The 20875-nt window shown below is 28.8% G+C and overlaps 1 protein-coding gene across 4 annotated transcripts; it reads right to left on the bottom strand.

Annotated features, from left to right (window-relative positions):
* Window positions 1–4463: 4463 nt before the first annotated feature.
* On the bottom strand, window positions 4464–20283 carry LOC100212451 (proton-coupled amino acid transporter 1). 4 transcript variants are annotated; one of them, XM_065813849.1, is made up of 8 exons: window positions 20101–20283; window positions 19922–19979; window positions 13651–13830; window positions 12739–12822; window positions 12271–12625; window positions 12021–12187; window positions 11595–11764; window positions 4464–4838 (listed from the first exon to the last, which is right to left on the bottom strand). In XM_065813849.1, exons 1-8 carry the CDS (start codon window positions 20156–20158, stop codon window positions 4585–4587), a joined length of 1326 nt encoding a protein of 441 aa, XP_065669921.1. In that variant the 5' UTR covers window positions 20159–20283; the 3' UTR covers window positions 4464–4584. The 4 variants fall into 4 exon arrangements, with proteins under 4 accessions (XP_065669921.1, XP_065669924.1, XP_065669922.1 ...); XM_065813850.1 differs by lacking the exon at window positions 4464–4838 and adding an exon at window positions 6871–7427 and having other exon boundaries at window positions 20101–20282; XM_065813851.1 differs by lacking the exon at window positions 4464–4838 and adding an exon at window positions 6871–7620 and having other exon boundaries at window positions 20101–20282.
* Window positions 20284–20875: the final 592 nt, after the last annotated feature.

Below are 20875 nucleotides of genomic sequence, written 5' to 3' on the forward strand. Positions count from 1 at the left end.
ATGGGTTTGTCGATCACAAGAATTAACTAAACGTGCAATATGTTTCTGATGACGATGAAGAGGCTCTTTTTTGTTTTTATTAATACTGCCCCACGCAATATTTTCATAATATGGCAGTGAATAAGTGAATAATACAGTTGCATTAAAGTGCGCATGTTTAAATAGCTATTTGATTTGAATATTATTCCAACATTTTTCGAAATTTTGTCGCTCAAATTTTCGATGTGCTGTCTACATGTAAGATTTTCATCAATATTCCTAAAAAGTGAGTAACTTTTACTCTTTTTACTTGAATATAATGAATATAAATGGCGTTTTTTTATGGTATTAGTTTTTTTTTTTTGGAAAGTGACTGAAATAGAGTCCAGTTAAATTTGTCAATGTTTACTGAAAGTTTACTTACTTTGAACCAGTCGGAAATTTCTTTTTCGGAAATTTTTTCTTCGGAAATTTTTTCTTTCTCGGAAAGTTCTAAGTTCATAAATTCAAATAATATAGTAATGTTGCAGTGAGATAAAAATAAATTTGCGTCGTTGGCAAACATTATTGTCCTCAAGCTGGATGCTTTATGGAGATCATTGACATATATAAGAAAAAGAAGTGGTCCGAGTATAGAATCTTATGGCACGCCACAAGTAAAATTTAGTAACGTATTTAGCGGTTTATCGTCAATGTGTACATATTGAGCACGATTATCAAATAACTCTTTACCGATTTTAAAACGACTCCTGTGATTCCGTATAATTCGAGCTTTTTAATAAGAATTTGATGGTCAATAGTATCAAAAGCTTTTGATAGATCAATAAAAATTCATCATGTATATTCAGATCTATTAGACGACTCGTTATTACTACGTAGTAGTATTAACGAAGTCAAAGTATTGCATGTTGAAGTAGTAGTATTAACGAAGTTGAAGTATTGCATGTTCGGTGGAGTTATTTTTTTAAACCATATTGATTATTAAATAAAATATTATTTACAAAAAGATGAGTGTTGATTTTGTTGTAAAAGATTCTCTCTGAAATTTTTGAAAATACAGGAAGAACAGAGACAGTTATTTACATTAGTTACATACCCTCCTTTGAATATTGGCGTTACTTTGGCAATTTTAAGTTGATCAGGAAAAACTCCTTGACTAACGCAAGACGATAAGATTTTAAATAGAATATTTTTAACAAAATTGTAAAAAAATTTATAACGACGTTTCCGTTGATACCGTCGAGTCCTTTTGCTTCATTTGGTTTAATCGTTTTAAATGCAGCTTTAAATTCCTTAGAGGATATTTCAATGCAATTAAGATTTGTTGTTTTTTGAGATAAAAATTCAACAGTATTACTAGTATATGGAATACCTTTTGCTAAGTTAGGTTTTAAGTTTATTTCAATTTTAGGAAAATTTGCGTCATGAGTATTTTAGAATGTTTTAAGAAAATTGCTATAAGCTAAGTTTGCATCCTGAGAATGATCATCAAATGATGCTAAATTTGCTTTACTATAAATGCGTTTACAAAAGTTATTTTTTTTACTTATAATTAATTTAGTATCTGTATTCAGGGAGAAAAATATCGGAAAATGATCTGTGATATTGCATTTAGTAATTCCTTTTTTAAGAAAACGATTAAAAATATCGTTCGTCATGATATTGTCAATTAATGAAGTCGTTGGTTCAGTAATTCTTGTCGGTTTCGTTAAACACTCCGTTTTTAAACAAGTCATTGTAAAACTCTTTAACTTTGTATTTGACGTGATACTGTAAACAATTTAAATTAAAATGACCAAGTAAATAGTTTAATTTCTTTTTGTGGTTACTTTTTTTGAAAATAACTTCTTTTAAAAAAGTATTAAAACATATCTGAAGCTAATAAACATATCAAAGGATGTTTTGAAATTGAGCTCCCAAAAAAAATAGCTTGACAAAAAAAGCAAACGCCTGTTGAAAATACGAGTGAAGAAAGCAGGCAAGAATTTCAGGACCCAGCAAGGCGGTTCAAGGTTAATGTATTCTATGTTATTGTTGATACTGACACTATAGCAATCAAAGACCGTTTCAAAGAAAATAATGTTGGTACCTTATGGGATATTGCTTGTCTGGATCCTCAAAACTTTCCATCTTTGTGTGACCATATTGACTACTATACTTTTCATGATTTAGCCAATTTCGCTGGTATAAAGAGGGAAACAGTGTGCACAAAAGTTTGTTGTGCACACTGTTTTCCTCTGTATGCCAGTAAATAATATTTGCAACAAATGGAAAATTTGTTGCAAATCATCATTTGCAACAAATTTTCCATTTGTTAGTAAGCCTTATGAAACTGAATCAGAGAAATGCAATTCCGAAAAAGACTACAACAGATGTTTGATTTGCGTTCTTTGTTTTCTCCTTTTCTATAATTTATATTGTTCTGCATATTCTAATATGTATGTTGCATATAAAATAACATTATGTCTCTCTTGCGAAAAATCGCCTTCGTATTCTGTTGCGTGAAAAACACACTTCGAATCATTTATTTTAATAAATGTTGAAAATGACAAAAATTGATTACAGTAAGGTTGTCTACAGTTTGGCAAAATCATCAAAATTTCTCTCGGATTACTAACTGTACAATACTGCAAATATATATCTTTTTCTTATATTTCGATTATTATTTTCTATATAAACCATTAAAAATTTGACAACAAATTTTGTTATTTTTCTAATATTGATAAATATATTGAGAAAATCCATTTTAGCATGGCAATAATGTGCAAAGAATAAAGTGATGCGGCGCTACAATTTAGAATTACTATATTTTTTAAACCTTGCATATAGATTTATTTTTTTAACGGGCCGAATAAATTGATGGACGAAGTGCATGGTCAAAAATATATGGAAAATTTCACATTATTAGAAATTTTCTATACCCTTATAACAAAATAACTCTGTGATTATGGGTTCAACTATTTTGCTAAATTTTATGCTACCAAAAGAGCCTCATATCTGTCTTCTCTCCTTGGGCCACTCAGTGCTAGTCTAACCCTGACTTTCTTTAAATTTATACTAAATAAAAGTTATTTTATTGCTACTGTTGTTATTATTGTATATCTTTTCATAACTTTTTTCAATCTTACAGAGATTCCCGGGGTTGATATAAGACAGTTTCAAGATTTCGGGATTTCAAAAAATTACGGGATCCCGTAAATGCAATCACATATAGAGCCTGATGCGAATAAAGTGTAAAAAAGTACGCATCATCGTAACCTCAATAACACTAGCATGAAGATTGCTGAAACTATTTTTTGAACGCAAAGTTAAAAATTATTAATTTCGCTATACTAAATTTTGTGGTGATTAAGATACTAATGTGTTTGTTTCAATAAAGTGACTTAGCTACTCATTTCTCTCTGTAAAGTTTGTGGTGATTAACATATTTGTGCATTTCTCTCAGTATATTTTACGGTGAATAACATAGGAATGCATTTCTCTTTCTCTCTTTAAATAGACTAAAAAATTTAAAAACAAAATGAAAATTAAGTCATTTTTTTTGTATATTTTTAAAAGTTACTCATAAAGTTATAGAAGCAGCAGAATAGTAACAAAAATTCCCCGCCCCCACTAATATTAACTTTTATTAAGATCATTTTACGATTAACCTTCTTCCTCCCGAGAAAAAAATAAATATTAAAAAAAAAACTAGTTTATTCTTAAGTTCTTTTTTAATTAATTTGAGAATTTTTCTTGGGTAGCTTTGATGTCTGCGCAACTAAAGAAAGATAGGGTACACCCAGCCTTTAGCAGGAAGTTGATCGGCTTATTTTGCTCTAAACGGTTATCATTTTCTATCAGTTTATACTTATTTGATTTTTAGTTAATTCGAAACAGCTTTAGCTGCCGATGTCTCCCCGATACTAAACATATTTTATATGTTTGGTATCGGGGAGATACCTAACCTACTTCAACAACCTACTTCCGCTCAAAAAAGAAAAGTTGGGCGGCTTAGCCCAATAACTTCTAATAGCTTTTTGCGTAAAAGTAACTAATCAACTATTGGCGAGTTACTTTTACTCAAAAATCTATTTTTATGATTTTCTTTTACTTTATAAAGTGTTACATTTGTTAAGTATTATATATAAAAAGTAAATGACATTTTTATGCAAACTTCTTGCAGAAGTAAAATCTGTAATTATTTTTTAATTAATTTTTTAATTAATTAACTTTTTTATTAATTTACTCTTTAATTAATTTACTTTCTTTTTTTTTTTTTTGGTTATATAATGGTTTTAAAAAAAAGAATTGCTTGCAAATAAAAAGTCACAATTACAAAAATAATCATAACTTTACTTCAAAATAAGTAAAAGAGCCAACCCTAACGTAACCCTAACGTACGAGTGAAACCTAAATAATACGAGTAATACGAGTAATACGAGTAAAACGAGTTATACGAGTAAAACCCTAACGTAACCCTAACGTACGAGTAAAAACTATTCTTTTTACTTCATAAAGAGTGCTGTATGAATGTTTACAAAATTTTTAAAAAACTAACAACTATTTGTTCTACTTTAAAAAATAAAGACTATTTTTTTTATATTACAATATTTAGCTAAAGTATCAAATATAGGTGTTGTTAGACCGAAATCCAAATATGATCGCTATTATAGAAGAATATGTGCCAATAAAAAAAGCAACTATTCCAATCAGTATTAAAAGCAGATTTTTTCCCAAAACAAGTTTTGAAAGACCGTCATTATGAAACGTAGCGCTATGGATGAGAGCAGGAAAAATAATTCCTAGACCAGAGCCAGTTATAGCACCAATCAGTGATATAAAATTCTCTATTTGTGGTATCGCAATCGCACATAAACCTAAAAAAATAAATTTCCAAGCATACGTGTCTAAATCAAATAAAAATAGTAAGATAAAATAGTAGGGCTTTTTTTTTTTTGATTAAGGAATGAAAATTTAACAAAATTATTTTCATTAAATTTAACTAAATAAGTAATTAGCGATTTTATTTTTATTGTATATTTAGTAGTAAGTTAAATGTAGGGTATTATATACATAATAAGTTATGTTTATAAATGCTAATGAGATTGTTCTAAGATAAAAACAACCTGTATGTTTCCAAAGGTTCACTAAGAAATATTATATATTTCTTAGTAAACTTTTGGAGTATATATATATATATACATATACATATATATATATATATATATATATATATATATATATATATATATATATATATATATATATATATATATATATATATATATATATATATATATATATATATACATACATATATATATATATATATATATATATATGCATACATATATATATATATATATATAAATATATATATATATATTAAGAAAAATAACCATCATTTAAAATTTTTTCGACACCATGTTTTATTAACCACAATTAAAATCATCATTGAAAAAAAATATGTTAACTGACCTAATGGTGTCAATTGTGATATCTTTTATATTATAAAGTTAATAGCTGTTAACAATATTTCTTTTTTAAAAAAAATTAGTAAATAAAAATAGTTAATAAATAATAAAAAATTAATAAAACAATAGTATAAGAGTTTATAATATATCATTAAACTAATTTATGTTTTAAAATATACCAACCATATAGTTCTTGAACGTTGCATTGAGTAGAAACATTATGTTACTGGAACTTCAAATACTTTAGCTGCCTAATCTGATAAGTGACCAATAAATAAAAGGTAGCATAGTCTGTTACAATAAAACCATAAGATTTTTGTGCATTGTAGGAATTATCAGATACCATGCATATATCTCCTTTTTCAGTAACAATCTCTGTCATCTAATTCGAATAATACGGTATTTATGTGTGTGCATTTAATACCAGATGTATAGATTTTACAGTACATTCCCTAAATTTTCATTTATTTTATGTTCATTTGATATTGTTTCCATTATCAGTTGCTGATTCTGGATCTGAAAAAAATTCTTAGCAGATGTTGCCATCATTGGAGTTACAATCCATAATGCCATGTAGCTTTGCCTGATAACGACTCGTTGTTTACTGATCAAAGTTGCAATTTTGTAATTTTGTAAATTTGTTACCCAAATTGTAGAAGCGATCAATACAATTTCAATGATACAAGTTTGCAAGAAAAATTAATAATTACTTTTCTAAATAATTAAGTTAATCACTGTAAGGTAACATCCGTAGTATATCGTTGTGAAGGCTATTTGATTGGCTGTGTTAAACACCTTAGCATCAACCATGATAAGCACCATAGTATGTTAAATTAAAAAATTTTACAGCTTTAACGCGTCCGTGTCTTGCAACAGGCTTTTTATGTTTTTAAATTAAAAAATCTCTAAATCAAATCTCTTATTTGCTAAATTAATAGATTGTAATTTTATAGGCTGCCAATAACGTGGCAAAGAAGAAGCTGAATTCTCCCAAATCAATAATTTATTTTCATACAAATTAATTGAAGCAGCACAGATGAAAAATCTTAACATATACGTGTATTATGAATTGTTCAACAACTTTTATTACACTGATTTTGCTGAAACCTTTGATACTTCCATTTGTAATTTAATCAATGGAACCACGAGGGTTGGAATCACTCCTAGTCACTCCTCACAACATCTCCTCATGAAATAAAAACATATGAGCAACATTGTTAACTGTACGAGGAAAAATTGTTAACTGTACGAGGGTAAATTGATAACTGTGTGAGGGAAAATTGATAACTGTACGAGGGTAAATTATTAACTGAACTAGGGAAAATTGATAACTGTACGAAGAAAAATTGTTAACTTTACGAGGGAAAACTGTTAACTGTACGGGGGAAAGTTGTTAACTGTAAAGTTGTGAATCACAAGAAGTACATAGATGTTATTATTATATTTTTATTTTAACAAATTTTAATGAATAAACATTAAGATTTACAGTTACATAAAATTAGTGCTTTTTATTTAGTATGAACATTCAATAACTGCCCATATAAAAATATACAATTTATTTACAAACTTGTATTACATTTAACACAATGTACACATTTAAATCAAACTTTTTTTCCTTCTAATGCTGCAAACTTCTGAATTACATAAAAATCAATACGTATCACAAAATTACATATTTTATTGCTTGATATGAAAGTCTTTACTATACCATAGTTAATTTTAAACTATTCTTAATGAATTTCATTTACGAAAAACTCCTCTTGCATAAAGTCACATTAAGCTAATAATCTAGTGTGGTCAGTTAAAATATCCTATCAATAAGCGGATGCTGAAAAGAGATATTCTCTCAAGAGTTTCATGAATAAAAAGAAGCTTTCCTTTCAGAATGGCTTGTGTAGTGCTACTATGGCTGAAATACATTGTAGAAGTATTGTTGTATTATACTTTACAGATGTCAGAACAAAGACCAGCCTTTTTTTTGTTAATCGCAACCTTTTAAAGAAAAATTTCCTACAAACACCTCGTTTAATTTAAATTTCTTATTTTGGAATTTTATTTCGGAAAATGAAAAACACTATAATTTGTCTTTAACAAATGAGCAAACAATCAGCAACTACAACATATCGTCTTCATTTGGCATCGTGTTGCTAACTTCTTATTTGATCATTCTACATTTTAAGAGTTTCTATCAAGAAAAATTAACTATTAAAAATTTAAAAAGTTTCGTTTTCTAAAAAATCTGTTGTTAGCAAGTACTGTTCCCCCTCTGTACTTTACACGTTTTCAAAAATTAAAAAAATAACTATATTTAGCATAAAATAAAAATATCTTCACAATAATAACTTACTTTATATTATTTAGTTTGGTTTTAAAAAAAGATAAATAATTACATTTTCAGCTAAGTTGAACCCTCAAAAGAAAGTTCTATTAAGTTTCTATAATCTTTTGAAACATATACTCTATAGAAAATTTTGTTAAAAAATTAAAATATACTTTAATTTTTTATAAAATTTTGTATACGTTAAGTATACTTTAATTTTTTTTAAATTTTGTATATGTTTCATGTTAAAAATTCTTGACTATCAATAGTTAGGAATTTTTTATTTACATATCAAAACTAGAGATGTCACACATATTCGGTGACTATTTGGTAGTCATATAACTTAAGAGATTCACTTAATTGTTTTTATTTACAATTCTTTTTCTTAAGAAGTGAAGATAAATCATCACCGATGCTACTAGACACCGTTGATGGTTCATCCGTGTCAAGCAGCTTTTCACTGAGAAGGATTAAACTTTCTCTGACTTAATCTTTCTCACTTAATTTTTCTCAGAGCAAACTTCTTTTTTTGTTTTTCTCGCTGTGTTTTCATTAATCCTTTAAAATTTGTTTTAGAACGTGCATTAATGATAAAGGGGGTAAACTGGCGTAAGTGCAAACTTGCATAAGTTTGAACTAGCAGAACTAGTGCAAAACAGTTGCATAAGTGCAAATGAGCATAAGTGCGCCGAAAGAATTTGCAAACATTAACATAGTCGCGAATTGGCATAAGTGCGAATCAGTTGCAAAAACTGGTCTAAATGCAGCCTGGCATAAGTGCAAAGCAGTTGCAAAAACTGGCATAAGTGCCCCAAAAAAATGTGAAAACATTGACATAGATTTCGCACAACTTGCACCTATACCAATTCTTAAGGCAATTTGCAGTTATGCCAGTGCGCACACATGCCAATACTTCCAATTTTTTTTTGGCGCACTTATGCCAATTCGCACTTATTAATAGTATGACTTTTATACATAACTGTAGTTAAAACAATTTGATGTATAACAGCTAAGCATAATAACAAAATAACTGTCACCGAATATTTGGCAGCCTAATATTTGGGACTTCGGCCATCCGCCTATACGAATATTCGGTATTCGGCAAAATCACTTGTCGTGACATCTCCATTAAAAACTTTTGAAATGTTTAAATACTAAATTGGAATTGATCACCACATTTTAGCATATAAACTTATATACTATATAATAAAAAAATCAAGTTTCAAAATATAAAATGGAAATCAAAATTGTTGTAAGTAATGATAGTTATCAAGTTATAACCACTTATCTCAGTATAACTTGTTCAGTGCCATTTAACCTACGTTAAAAATTAAAAATATTATGTTTACAGATGACTTTTGAACTCATTCTTATGTTATAGTAAAATCTTTGAATACCTAATTAATTCAAATGCAATAAGTTAACATTTTATTATTGTTATTTCTTTTTTCAATTTTTGATTTAGGTGCTCCAAGAAGTCCTTACGGTCTTATCACAGAGCGTCGCGGATGAGCAATTATTAGGAAGTTCACACCTCCTTCCTAACCGATTTCGCAAAACTTGTCCAGAGGTGAGGTTTGAAAAACGGATCCTTTGTTTCAGAGGCAAGTGCGCTACCACTGTGCCACGGCTGCTCATTCCATTAAAAAATCATTAAATAATTATTAAACATAAAATAGACTTTATTCCATTCGCTTACAAAAAAAAGCATAAATATTTTTATGCATCACTTTTATTAAAACTTGCCTTGCATTAAAGATAACTTTCGACTATAAAGACATATGAAAGTAAATGGAAGTAATTATCTTTTATCTTATACTTTGCTATAAAAATATGTGAGTAAGTTTTTACAAAACTTTTTTACAAAAATAAACAAAAAAATAAAGATTTTGTTACTTTTTAAATAGATTTTATAACTTTTTACCCAATAGAATTCATTACTAATTACTTTAAAATATATTTCAGTTAGTAATGTACATCAAATAATGTATCAAATAACATTTTATGTAAATAATGTATTATAAAAATAAAAACCCGCAAATAAAAATAAAGTTTATTGTAAAAGTTTATTTTACTGTTTGTATTCAGTCAATTTACCTTGTTTACAGCGACGGATCCAAGAACTTTTGGTGGTGGTGGTAAGGGAGGGAGGGGGTAATATTTTTGTATTTTGTATCACATTTAAGACTTCTAAAAAAAAAAGGTCCTCCATTTCTCCAAGGTATTTTAGGACTTTCAAACTCTGGTGGGGGGTGGGGATGCATAGCCCATCCCTCCTAGATACATCTCTGCTTGTTAATAATATTGCTCAATATTCTCTGTAAAGTTTATTTCATCATTGTATGAAGTTAATTACAGTTTAGTTTGTCTCAACATTGTAAGAAGTTTATTAATGAATTTTAAAAATTGGCTTATTTACAGTTCTGATGACAAGAACTTTGTGATTTTATTTCAGTTACCTTGTTTATATTGTTTAACATTGTAAATTCGTAAAAGGTAATTGTTATTTTTATTATTACAATATAATTGTTCAACAACAAAACAAATTATATACATTAATAGTAATAATAACCAATCCACATTTTTGTGAATTTTAGTAAAACTTTTTTTTATAAATATTGTAAATTTACGGCGCAAATTCTGATAAAAAGCAAGGCACAAACACAGACATTAGGCCGGGTGAATAAAAAAAAGCGACTGCTTTTACTCAGCGTTTTTGGAGTAATTGCTCAGCTTTACGTGAATGAAAATTTGAGCAGAATCGCTGAAATTTTTATTCACCAAAAGATGATCAATTTACTCGGTAAACTTTGGGTGTTCTACGATAGCTGAATAAAACATCATTTTTACATCATAGTAAACATTGTTTCATCATCATGAAACAATAATGAAAAAAACCATTTGCTTTTACTCACCTTTTTTGAAGTAAATTGATCATCTTTAGGTAAATAAAAATTTCAGCGATTCCTCTTAAATTTTCATTCACGTAAAGCTGAGCAATTACTCCGAAAACGCTGAGTAAAAGCAATTGCTTTTTTTGATTCATCCGGCCTAATGTCTGTGTTTTTTTGTCTTGCTTTTTATCAGAATTTGCGCCGTAAACTTGCAATATTTATAAAAAGTTTTATTAAAATTCACAAAAATGTGGATTGGTTATTATTACTATCAATGTATAAAGTTCAAAGGTAAATGCCTTAAATCAAGACATCGAATATTTTTTTCTCCCTATTATATAAAAATAGCATGTAGCTAACCACAAAAATTATTCATGCGCAAAATTTTTTTTTGTGCAGATTTTACAGTAATTAGAACCAAAATTGAAAAACAAAAGCAAATATCATTAAGCAAAGATACATTTAAGATATGTTAATTATGGTACTTAATATAACTATGGTAATTAATATAAAAGTACTCTGGAAGTTGACCAGAAAAACAATCAAGCATCACACACATTTGAGGAGTTATAAAAGTTTACAACACAAAGAAATTATCTTTTTTTCCTCAGAATTATAACTATAGTTTGGCTAATATACATTTGTCAGTCAAATGTTATAAATATACCCAAAAACACAAATTAGAATATTGAGTAGAAAACCCCTTCAATTAAATTTCTATAACTCTTACAAACCTTTATTCCTAACCTCCAAAATATTTTTATCTTTAAGCCCTACATACCTATTTCCATAACTTGTACATACCTATATTATACATACCTAACTCTAAATATCTACTAATTATACTATACATAATTTTCTTCTTCAAGAAAATGAATTTTCTGTAAAAAGTTTTTAATTTTTTTTTATTATTTCTAAAATAAAGTTAAATAATTTGTGACTTACATGTGATCACAACCAAAACTGCTCTTAATAGATAATCCAGTTTATTTACTTTTTTTTCATTAAACTTCGATAGAAGAAATGGAAGCATTATTTGCATCGGAACATAAAATTTAATAAAAATTGAAAAAAATGTTCCAACAGCATAAGCACACTTTACAATATTGTAAAACCTATAAAAATAGAACCAAGTTAGTTTCCCTGGAAAAAAATATTTATTCAAATAGTTACGTCAACATAAATAAGATATTTTTAGTAACTTTAATAGTTTGTTAGAAGTTTCTTTTTACAGATATTTTTTTGAAATGCCTTTTAATCAGAGCCGTAGAGCCACTCATAGCTAGTTTGTTAGTAGTTACTACAGTTAATAGAAGGTCACACATCCCTAAATATAAAATTTATAAAATTAAAAAACAAAGAAGTAATTACCAATTATCTGGTAAGTTTAAAGTAACACTTCCATATATATTATTACCAAATGCAATATACCCGAAAAATCCAATCAGGACACTAAACCCTGCAACAAACACGGTACTAATATTGATTACACCAGGAAAATCTTCTGGATGTTTTACTTCATTATATAGCGGAAGAGCCTAATCCAAATGCAAAATCGAAAAAACTCTTCAAAAATAAATTTTAATGCTATATGAACAATAAGAACATTGTCAAAACTCACAATAGTAATTCCATCAAAGGCGAAAAGCGCTATGTTAAGAAAAGTTGGAAGACTGCCAAACCCGCCAAACATTGGGTAGATTCCTGGGTTCTTTAAATTTCTTCCAAGAAACTGGAGTATCATTAAAAGACCAAAAACGCAAAACACATTAGCCATTGTAGAAATATAAGCAATTTTTTCTAAACTGCGCACAAAAGAAAACAAAACGGCGAAAGGAGTTAAGACCAAAATAATTAGTCTGGCATCTATAATCATTTTAGTTGCAGATATTTCAACAATTGTCTTTGCAACAAAAACTATGTAGATTGAACACATCCCTAACTGATTGATTGTTAACGATATGTCGACAATATTTCTATAAATTATAAACTTGATTTAAATTTTTTTTTATTTAAATTAATATGTAAAATATATTTGTAGAAAAATAAAAAAATAAATAAAACCTGACCTGGAATAAAACGCACTTACTTTGCGGATTTACTTTTATCCCCTAGGTATGGTTTGCAACATAACTCTGCCAATTCACCATATGAAAGGTATTCACATTGAAATCTAAAATTTTCATTAAAATGTCATCAATCTTGCATATTAACAATCCCTAAACTCCAATCACTCTAATCCCCAAGTGATTCAATCTTATTGTTAAAGTAATTAACAAAATGTTTTTCCTAGTAATTAAGCGAACCGTAAATTTGAGCGTAATTTACATCCAACGGGCATTTGTTTTTGAAAATTACGCTCTGATTTTCTAAACATATTTAATAAGTCTTCTAAACGCTCTAAACTTCAGAACGCTTAAAAGACATTTAAAAGACGTTTAGAATGTAAATTTTAAAATAAATACCCGTTGGGTGTAGAAGCGCAACTATTTTACTGGAAGGTTGAATTAATTTTTTTGTGTGAATATTATCAAAAAATTTTTAAGAATTTAACAGTAGCTTGCGTACTGACAACATTTTTAATGTTTTTGTTGTAACTAATTAGTAGTAACTAAACTAGTAGTAACGCAATTAAATCAATTTGTACACAAAGTACTATTAATTAGTTATGACAGTCATAACTAACCATTATTTTATCATAACCTAATATATTTATTTATGACACTTGAAAAATGTTATCAGTACGCAAGTAACTACTAATTAGTTATGACATAAAATATGTTATCACGACGCAAGTTACTTGTTATGCCTATAAAATCTGAGAAATGTCTACAGAAACAGCGTTTTCACTACTGCAGTTTAGAGAGTTTTGATTGGTCAACAATCCATATGTTAATTATTATCAAGCAAAAAAAATTCAATTTTCATAATTTTTTAAAAATCGAAAAAAGCACAAAATAAACTTTTAAAACAAAGCGTGAACCGCTAATTAACAACCTACTTTTTACAAATAAAGCGTGAACAGTTAATTAACATTTGCATGCAATGAGCTGTTAATAAAGCTACCAAAATTAAACCAAGTGGACCAACAATTGTTCCACCATCTTTAAATGCAGCTGGAAGACTCAGTATCCCTGTACCAATACTTGCTTTGAATAGATGCATGATTGCTGCTATATTTCTATCAAAGTTAAAAAATTTAAATAATAATGTTAGTTATTTTTGTGTAATATATATATATATACATATATATATATATATATATATATATATATATATATATATATATATATATATATATATATATATATATATATATATATATATATATATATATATATATATATATATATATATATATATATATATATATATGCATGCATACATATATACATACATACATACATACATACATACATGCATACTTACATACATACATACATACATATATATATATATATATATATATATATGTGTGTGTGTGTGTGTGTGTGTGTGTGTGTGTGTGTGTGTGTGTGTGTGTGTGTGTGTGTGTGTGTGTGTATTAGGGTGGAGCTTATTCTTTAAGTTTCAAATTTTGATTGTCCTTCCCTCCCATTCTATTCCTTTATATATAAAAATAATTACTACCAAATATGGGCTCATTTGGACAAAATTTAGAGGTAGCTCAATTCTCCCTAGCTCCCTTCGGGAGCGAGGCATACTGTAGAAGGTGTTTACTTTTACTGGGTATGGATAACCTTTTGCTCTTTACGACCATACGATACATAAAGTACATAAAGGACGACTGCGTGGTCCTTTATGTACTTTGTTGTTTGTTTTCTCTTGTTGGCTCTTCTGGCCTATCTATTCCTTCCCATTTGTTTGTTAAATCAACTTAAATGATATTTTATTAAATGGTAATGCACACGATAATCTGAATGAAATCCTTTTTTAAAACAAATTAATACATTCTACAATATAAGCTAACTTTGAATAATGTAAATTTCTTTTTATTTTAGAATATAGAAAAATGTCAGTAGCAACTAGAATTAAAACACAGGTGTATCTACTTGGAGATTATGGGCTGAACTCACAGGAAGAAAGCTTCCATCTTTGCGTATGGCTCTTGTTTTGTTTTTGTATCAATGCATAGACCTGAAAGAAACTGTTCGACAATCATTGTCTGTTACAGTTAATGAGATTGCTAAGTCTTGGCAGAAAGCTCGAATTCCAATGAGAGAACATCAAAATTGCCATACAAAACTGAAACAATCATTTGAAGAATGGCGTTTGCTAAAAAAAAGCAAAGGAAGAAAATCTGCAACTCAGCAAGCAAGAGAGGATTCTTTTATCTCCAGGTTGGATAATTTATTTGATTTGACTCATGTAATGCTGTGAGCATGATTAACATTCAAGAAGACGAAGACTTCTTGTTTGCACAACGAGAGAAAGGAAAGCGAGGATCAATGGCCGGATTAGATCTAACTTTGACAATGAAAGAAAAATGGGAAGCTGAAAGAAAAATGAAACTGGATTTCAGGCGTCAACAAATGGAGGACCAGGATATGTAGCACATACAGGCTGCAACTGAAAGTTGCTCATCATCCGAAGAAGTTAATTCAAATTTGGAAACTAAAGACGAGAGTGCCGCTGGAGCACTTGGAGGCACCACATTTTGTATTCCAGCAAAAAGAAAGAGGGACACAAAATCTGTAGTTACACCAGGTATGGTAGCTGCTCTAGACAGAACCAAATTATCTTACCGCAAAGCTGTATTTGTTATTGCTGAAACAGCAAGAAGTTTGGGTCAAAATATTGACAATCTTGCCATAAATCCAGATTCAATACGTCGACAAAGGCAGGAGCATCGAGCTCAGAGATCAGCAAGTTTAAAAGTAGAGTTTCGTGTTCAAATTCCTTTGGCTGTACATTGGGACGGCAAACTCATTCCTTATTTTACTGGCAAAAAAAAGGTGGATTGTCTACCAGTATTGGTTTCTGGCAAAGATGTTTCTCAACTTTTAACTATTGCAAAGCTGTTATCTGGAACTAGAGAGGCTCAAGCTTCTGCCGTCTTTGGGGCAATTGAAGATTGGAATATAACCTATAGCATCCGAGCAATGTGTTTTAATACAACAAGTTCCAACACAGGCATAATTGCTGGTGAATGTGTTCTTCTGGAGAAAAAGCTTGGCAAGGAGCTTCTGTACTTTGCATGCCAACATCATATTATGGAACTCATCATTGGTGCCGTATTCCAAGTATGCATGGGTTCAATATCTGCTCAAGAGGCTCTTTTCTTTAAGAGATTTCAAGAGAAATGAGAATTAATGGACACCGACATTTTTTTGAAAATCTGGGTGTTCAAACATCAATTCAAATTAACAATGACAGAACAACTGGGATTACGTGATATTTGTGTATTTACGGTTTGTGTCTACCTGAAAATATGGATCACAGCCCCACTAGCTGCAAATGCTCGATAAAGCGATTTGATATTGATGAAACCTTTGCTAAAGTACTCGACCATCCATCCAGCAATTGCGAAAGCTACATCAATCAAGCTATCCAATCATTTATGATATTTGTCGCCTGAACTTGTGGGTTTAGTATTCTTTGATGATCAGGTCAGTTTAACCACAAAACGACTTATAGCGAGTGCCATGCAGAACAAAGATTTGGAACAAGATCACACCAAAAGGCTCAGTGTTCCAATTGATGTATTAAAAAACAAGATTTTGGAAGCTTTTGTAACTGCTAAATCTTTGAAATTCTTTTAAATGATGGAATTACCAGATGGGTTTCTTAATGCTGATGATGAATTATGGAATGAACGTGACAATTTCAAACAAGCAAAAGAGATTATAAAATTGTTGAAAGTGGTAAACGATAACGCAGAACAAGGAGTTGCACTAATCCAGGAGTATAGTGGACTTATCACTCGCGATGAATCCCAGCTCCAGTTTCTGCTACAAATTGTAGAAGAACATCGTCGAGCCTACCCAGACAGCCGAAAGCAAACTTTGGCAAAGAAGCCAGCAAAAGAGTAGAACATTTAAACTCAAAAGTTATTGTTAATTAATTTTAAAGTTCATGTTTTTAATCAAAAGATTTATATTGCATAACATGAAAATAATTGCATATTTTAAACAATACTCGTACGACGTGAAGTTGTCTCAAAAAATCACAAAAATATAGTTTCTGAAATTAATAAACTTATTAAATTTGTTTATGTTTAATCAATGATTGTCAAAAATTATAACATTTAATGATTAGTGTGATATAACAAGAAATGAAAAATAATCGTTAATTTATTCTTAATCTGTCAAATTTTTTAAAATTTTCTAAACTTTGGAGCACTTGAGTTACCCCTAAATATAAACATTTTTTGCTGAAATTTTTATGGGAGTGTTTTCTAATTGAAAGGAACAACTTAAAAGGGTTGGACCATCAAAATTTAAAAAAAATTTTTTTCGCTAAAATAAACTCTACCCTAATATGTATGTATATTTGTATGTACACTGCAACCATTTTCTATAGACGCATGTGGATTATGTCTTAAAAACGAACTTAACTTTATTTTTATAGTGTATTTTAATAAATTATAAATAAAGTATCAAAAAATAATATCAAATTTTAAAAGAGGTCAATCATATATGAATTAAATTCAAAAGATAGCTGACTATTTTTTATTGATGCGTTCAAATTTTTTAACAATACTATCAAAAAAAATGTTTTTATCACATTTTTAGTACTCGATTGGACCTCCTTTGCGCCCAATTACTTGATAAATTTGTTTTGGAATACTTCCCACCAAGTTTTTCAGCACTTTTGGCTCCATATCCTCCCAGCATTCAGAAACAGCTACTTTTACCTCTGCCACAGAGTTGTATTGCTTCTGGTCAGCATAGATACGTCTTACAATGATTCCCCATATGTTTTCAACAGGATTCAAATCTGGACAGCGAGCAGGCCATTACATTAGCTCAATTTTTTTAGCTTCAAACCAAGCTTTAGTTTCGTTACTAGTGTGAATGCTTTAACATAATTTTCGCACATCAATGTATTCAGAACTTTTAATTTTGCAAGACGTAAATGCTAAATTTAACTTTCTTGTTGCACGAAACCCAACCCAAACCATCAAAGATCCACCACGGAAATTCCTTGTCAAAAATATTTAGGTTCTCTCCTCAAATCACGCCATTAGCCACTAAAACCATTAGGCCCATCAAGATTAAACTTTTTCTTATCCGAAAAAATTACCTGGTATTGAAAACAAAAGTATTCAGCTATTTAGACATCTTACGTATTCATGAGAATTTAATCTAAAATTTCTTACTTGTTCCCAATCGTGTGCCATGTTTTCGTGGGCGAATTCTATCCGTTTCTGTTTGTGAATAAAGCACCAAATGTGAAAAGCTTCAAATTTGGTGCTTTATTCACTTTTGATTGTTTAATGTGTGGGGTGTCTTTAAGAACTTTCCTAATTGTCTCCTTGCAAACATTTAAACCCAAATCTGACTTAATTATTTTCAAACTTTTCGATGAATTTGATACGAGTCGAACAGTTCTGCGTTTTTCACGGCCTGAAACCTTAGATTTCTTTGGTTTCCTTTTGATTGTTGCATAATCTGTTGGATTTTTCAAGAAATTACGAAACGTGATCTGATCTCTTCAATTCTTCTAGCAATTTTTCGATTTGGAACTTTTTCTCGATGATAAGCCAATATTTGATCTTTTTCAATATCGGTAAGGACCTTTCCTTTTGGCATTTGGTTAAGTTCAACTTAATTTCGACTCACAAAATAAAAAATACTACAGAGTATAAGAAATTTTCGACAAAACTCGTAAAAACTTTAGTGCGTCTATAAAAAATTGCCACGTGAATATTAAAAATTTAATTATTTTAATACAATCAAGACAATTAATAATCAGATGCATAATGGATCATTGTTTTCTTACATATACTTATTCAAAAGTACCGTTAGAACAATTTTATTACCACTGTAAATCCGCTAAATTCTACAGGCGTCTATAGAAAATGGTCGCAGTGTATGTATGTATGTATGTATGTATGTATGTATGTATGTATGTATGTATGTATGTATGTATGTATGTATGTATGTATGTATGTATGTATGTATGTATGTATGTATGTATGTATGTATGTATGTATGTATGTATGTATGTATGTATGTATGTATGTATGTATGTATGTATGTATGTATGTATGTATGTATGTATGTATGTATGTATGTATGTATGTATGTATGTATGTATGTATGTATGTATGTATGTATGTATGTATGTATGTATCATTTTTACTACTTCCAATCAAAACACGAACAAGTTTTGGAAATATAATTTTTGTTTTAGAATAAACAAACCTTTTTAAAAAAACGCTCTCACTTTAAAAACCTCAATCTCACCTCTCTCACCTCACTTTAATTTGCGCAACCTAAAAGTATAACTTTATTTAAGTTTACTAAGCAACATTGAACAATAATTACTATAAATGTGCATCATGGTAAAATATTTTCATCGAGTTAAGAGAAGAAAACATAATTTATGTTTACTCGAGAAAGCTACAGTTTAGTTATACAAAATAAGATTACTTTAATTTTCAATAAATAAAAAACTGCTTATGTTAATTTGAATTTAAAAGTTTTGGGTGGGTTTATAATTTGTTTTGAAGGGAAACCTAAAGTCCGTTATTAAATTACATTTTTCCAATCGCAATCATCATCTTTATGCAGAAGTAGTTTCGATAGTTTTCTATTTAAATTTTAAAACATACTTTTCCATTTAAACTAGATATGGAATGTTTAACGAGAAAACTGGTTGACCATTATTTTCCGTATCCCATTCAAAGTCGCATTTGTCAGCGGTTAAGGTTTTTATCTTTGTTCCACTGATTTGCTGTAGGGTTCTATCTTTAGTAATGGATTTTCACCTTATCTTTGTTTCGACCACGTTGTTTAGGGTATGCATACCTTATCTTTGTTTTGGCCATCTTGTTTAGGCTATGCATATTACAATTTTCAAAGATTATCTTTTAATTGATTTTTAAAATTATTGGAAATGAAAGAGAATTTGTTTCTTTAAGAATAAAAATAGCTTGATTATTCTGCAATATATAAATGCGCATGCTTATATCATAATATTATAATTTGCAATTTTATCATATAAAATATTAATTATTCCCTAATTTTACTGCCAAAAGCTAATAAATATATTTATAACATTGAAATAGATGTTTAAAAAACAAAGTAGTATTTAGAATAACTTACGTTGTTTTTTCATCGTTTTTGTTTTCAAAGTTTTCTTCTGAATTTACTTTTTCAGATTCTTCAAAAAAAAAAACAGAAAAAAAGTACAAATGAAAAAATGATACTTTTTCTTTAAAATTATTCAAAAATTACAAAAAAAGTTTTTTAGAACTATTACAAATAAAAAATCAAAAATTGACCTTTGTTTTTAGTTGATTCCTTCAATTTCTCAGCCAGTAAGCCTTTTTCGACAACCATTTTTACAAAACATAAAAGTCTTCAGAATGTATAAAGGCTTTATTACAAATAAACAATATCATTAAAAAACTTTTGTTGATGTACATTCCATTTTTTAACCAGTTATAGCGTGGTATTCAAGTGAGCATGCTATTTAATACTCATTTTATGAATTATTGCTATGGCAAAAAAGTGTTTTTGTAATGTTACTACTTACCATTATTATTATCACTTCCTTAAGTTTATGAAGTTGCAGACTGCCAAGGGTAACTTAATTAATTGATAATCAAAAACAGCGTTAGAAGCTGCAAAAATAACCTCTTCAACTTCAAAGGCACAGTCGTGCCGGATCAAGAGTTCACTATATAAAAACATTATTTTGAAGAAAAATAAAGTTCTTATTGCAAATAAAGTCTGTTTTTTCAATTTAATAAAAAAATTTTCAAATCTTTACTTTAATGTGGAATAAAGAGGGATCTTAGAGGTCATGATCACAAAACTTTTTATAGTAAAATACAAATGTTATTCGCAAATATGTTTTTTATCAAAAATGTTTTTTATAATGTAAATCGCAAAAATGTTTCTTTATCCAAAAACGGTTTGAACTTTTTTTTAAATGGAGTGTTGTTTTCGTCTATCGATAAAAACGGTTTTCACTTTTTAAGTGAAAGTAATTTGTGCTAAAAAAAAAAAAAAGCTAAGAAAAATAAAACCGCAACCGTCCCAATTTTTTACATT

The sequence above is a fragment of the Hydra vulgaris genome, chromosome 12 (assembly GCF_038396675.1).
Source record: "Hydra vulgaris chromosome 12, alternate assembly HydraT2T_AEP".
Classification (NCBI taxonomy): domain Eukaryota; kingdom Metazoa; phylum Cnidaria; class Hydrozoa; order Anthoathecata; family Hydridae; genus Hydra; species Hydra vulgaris.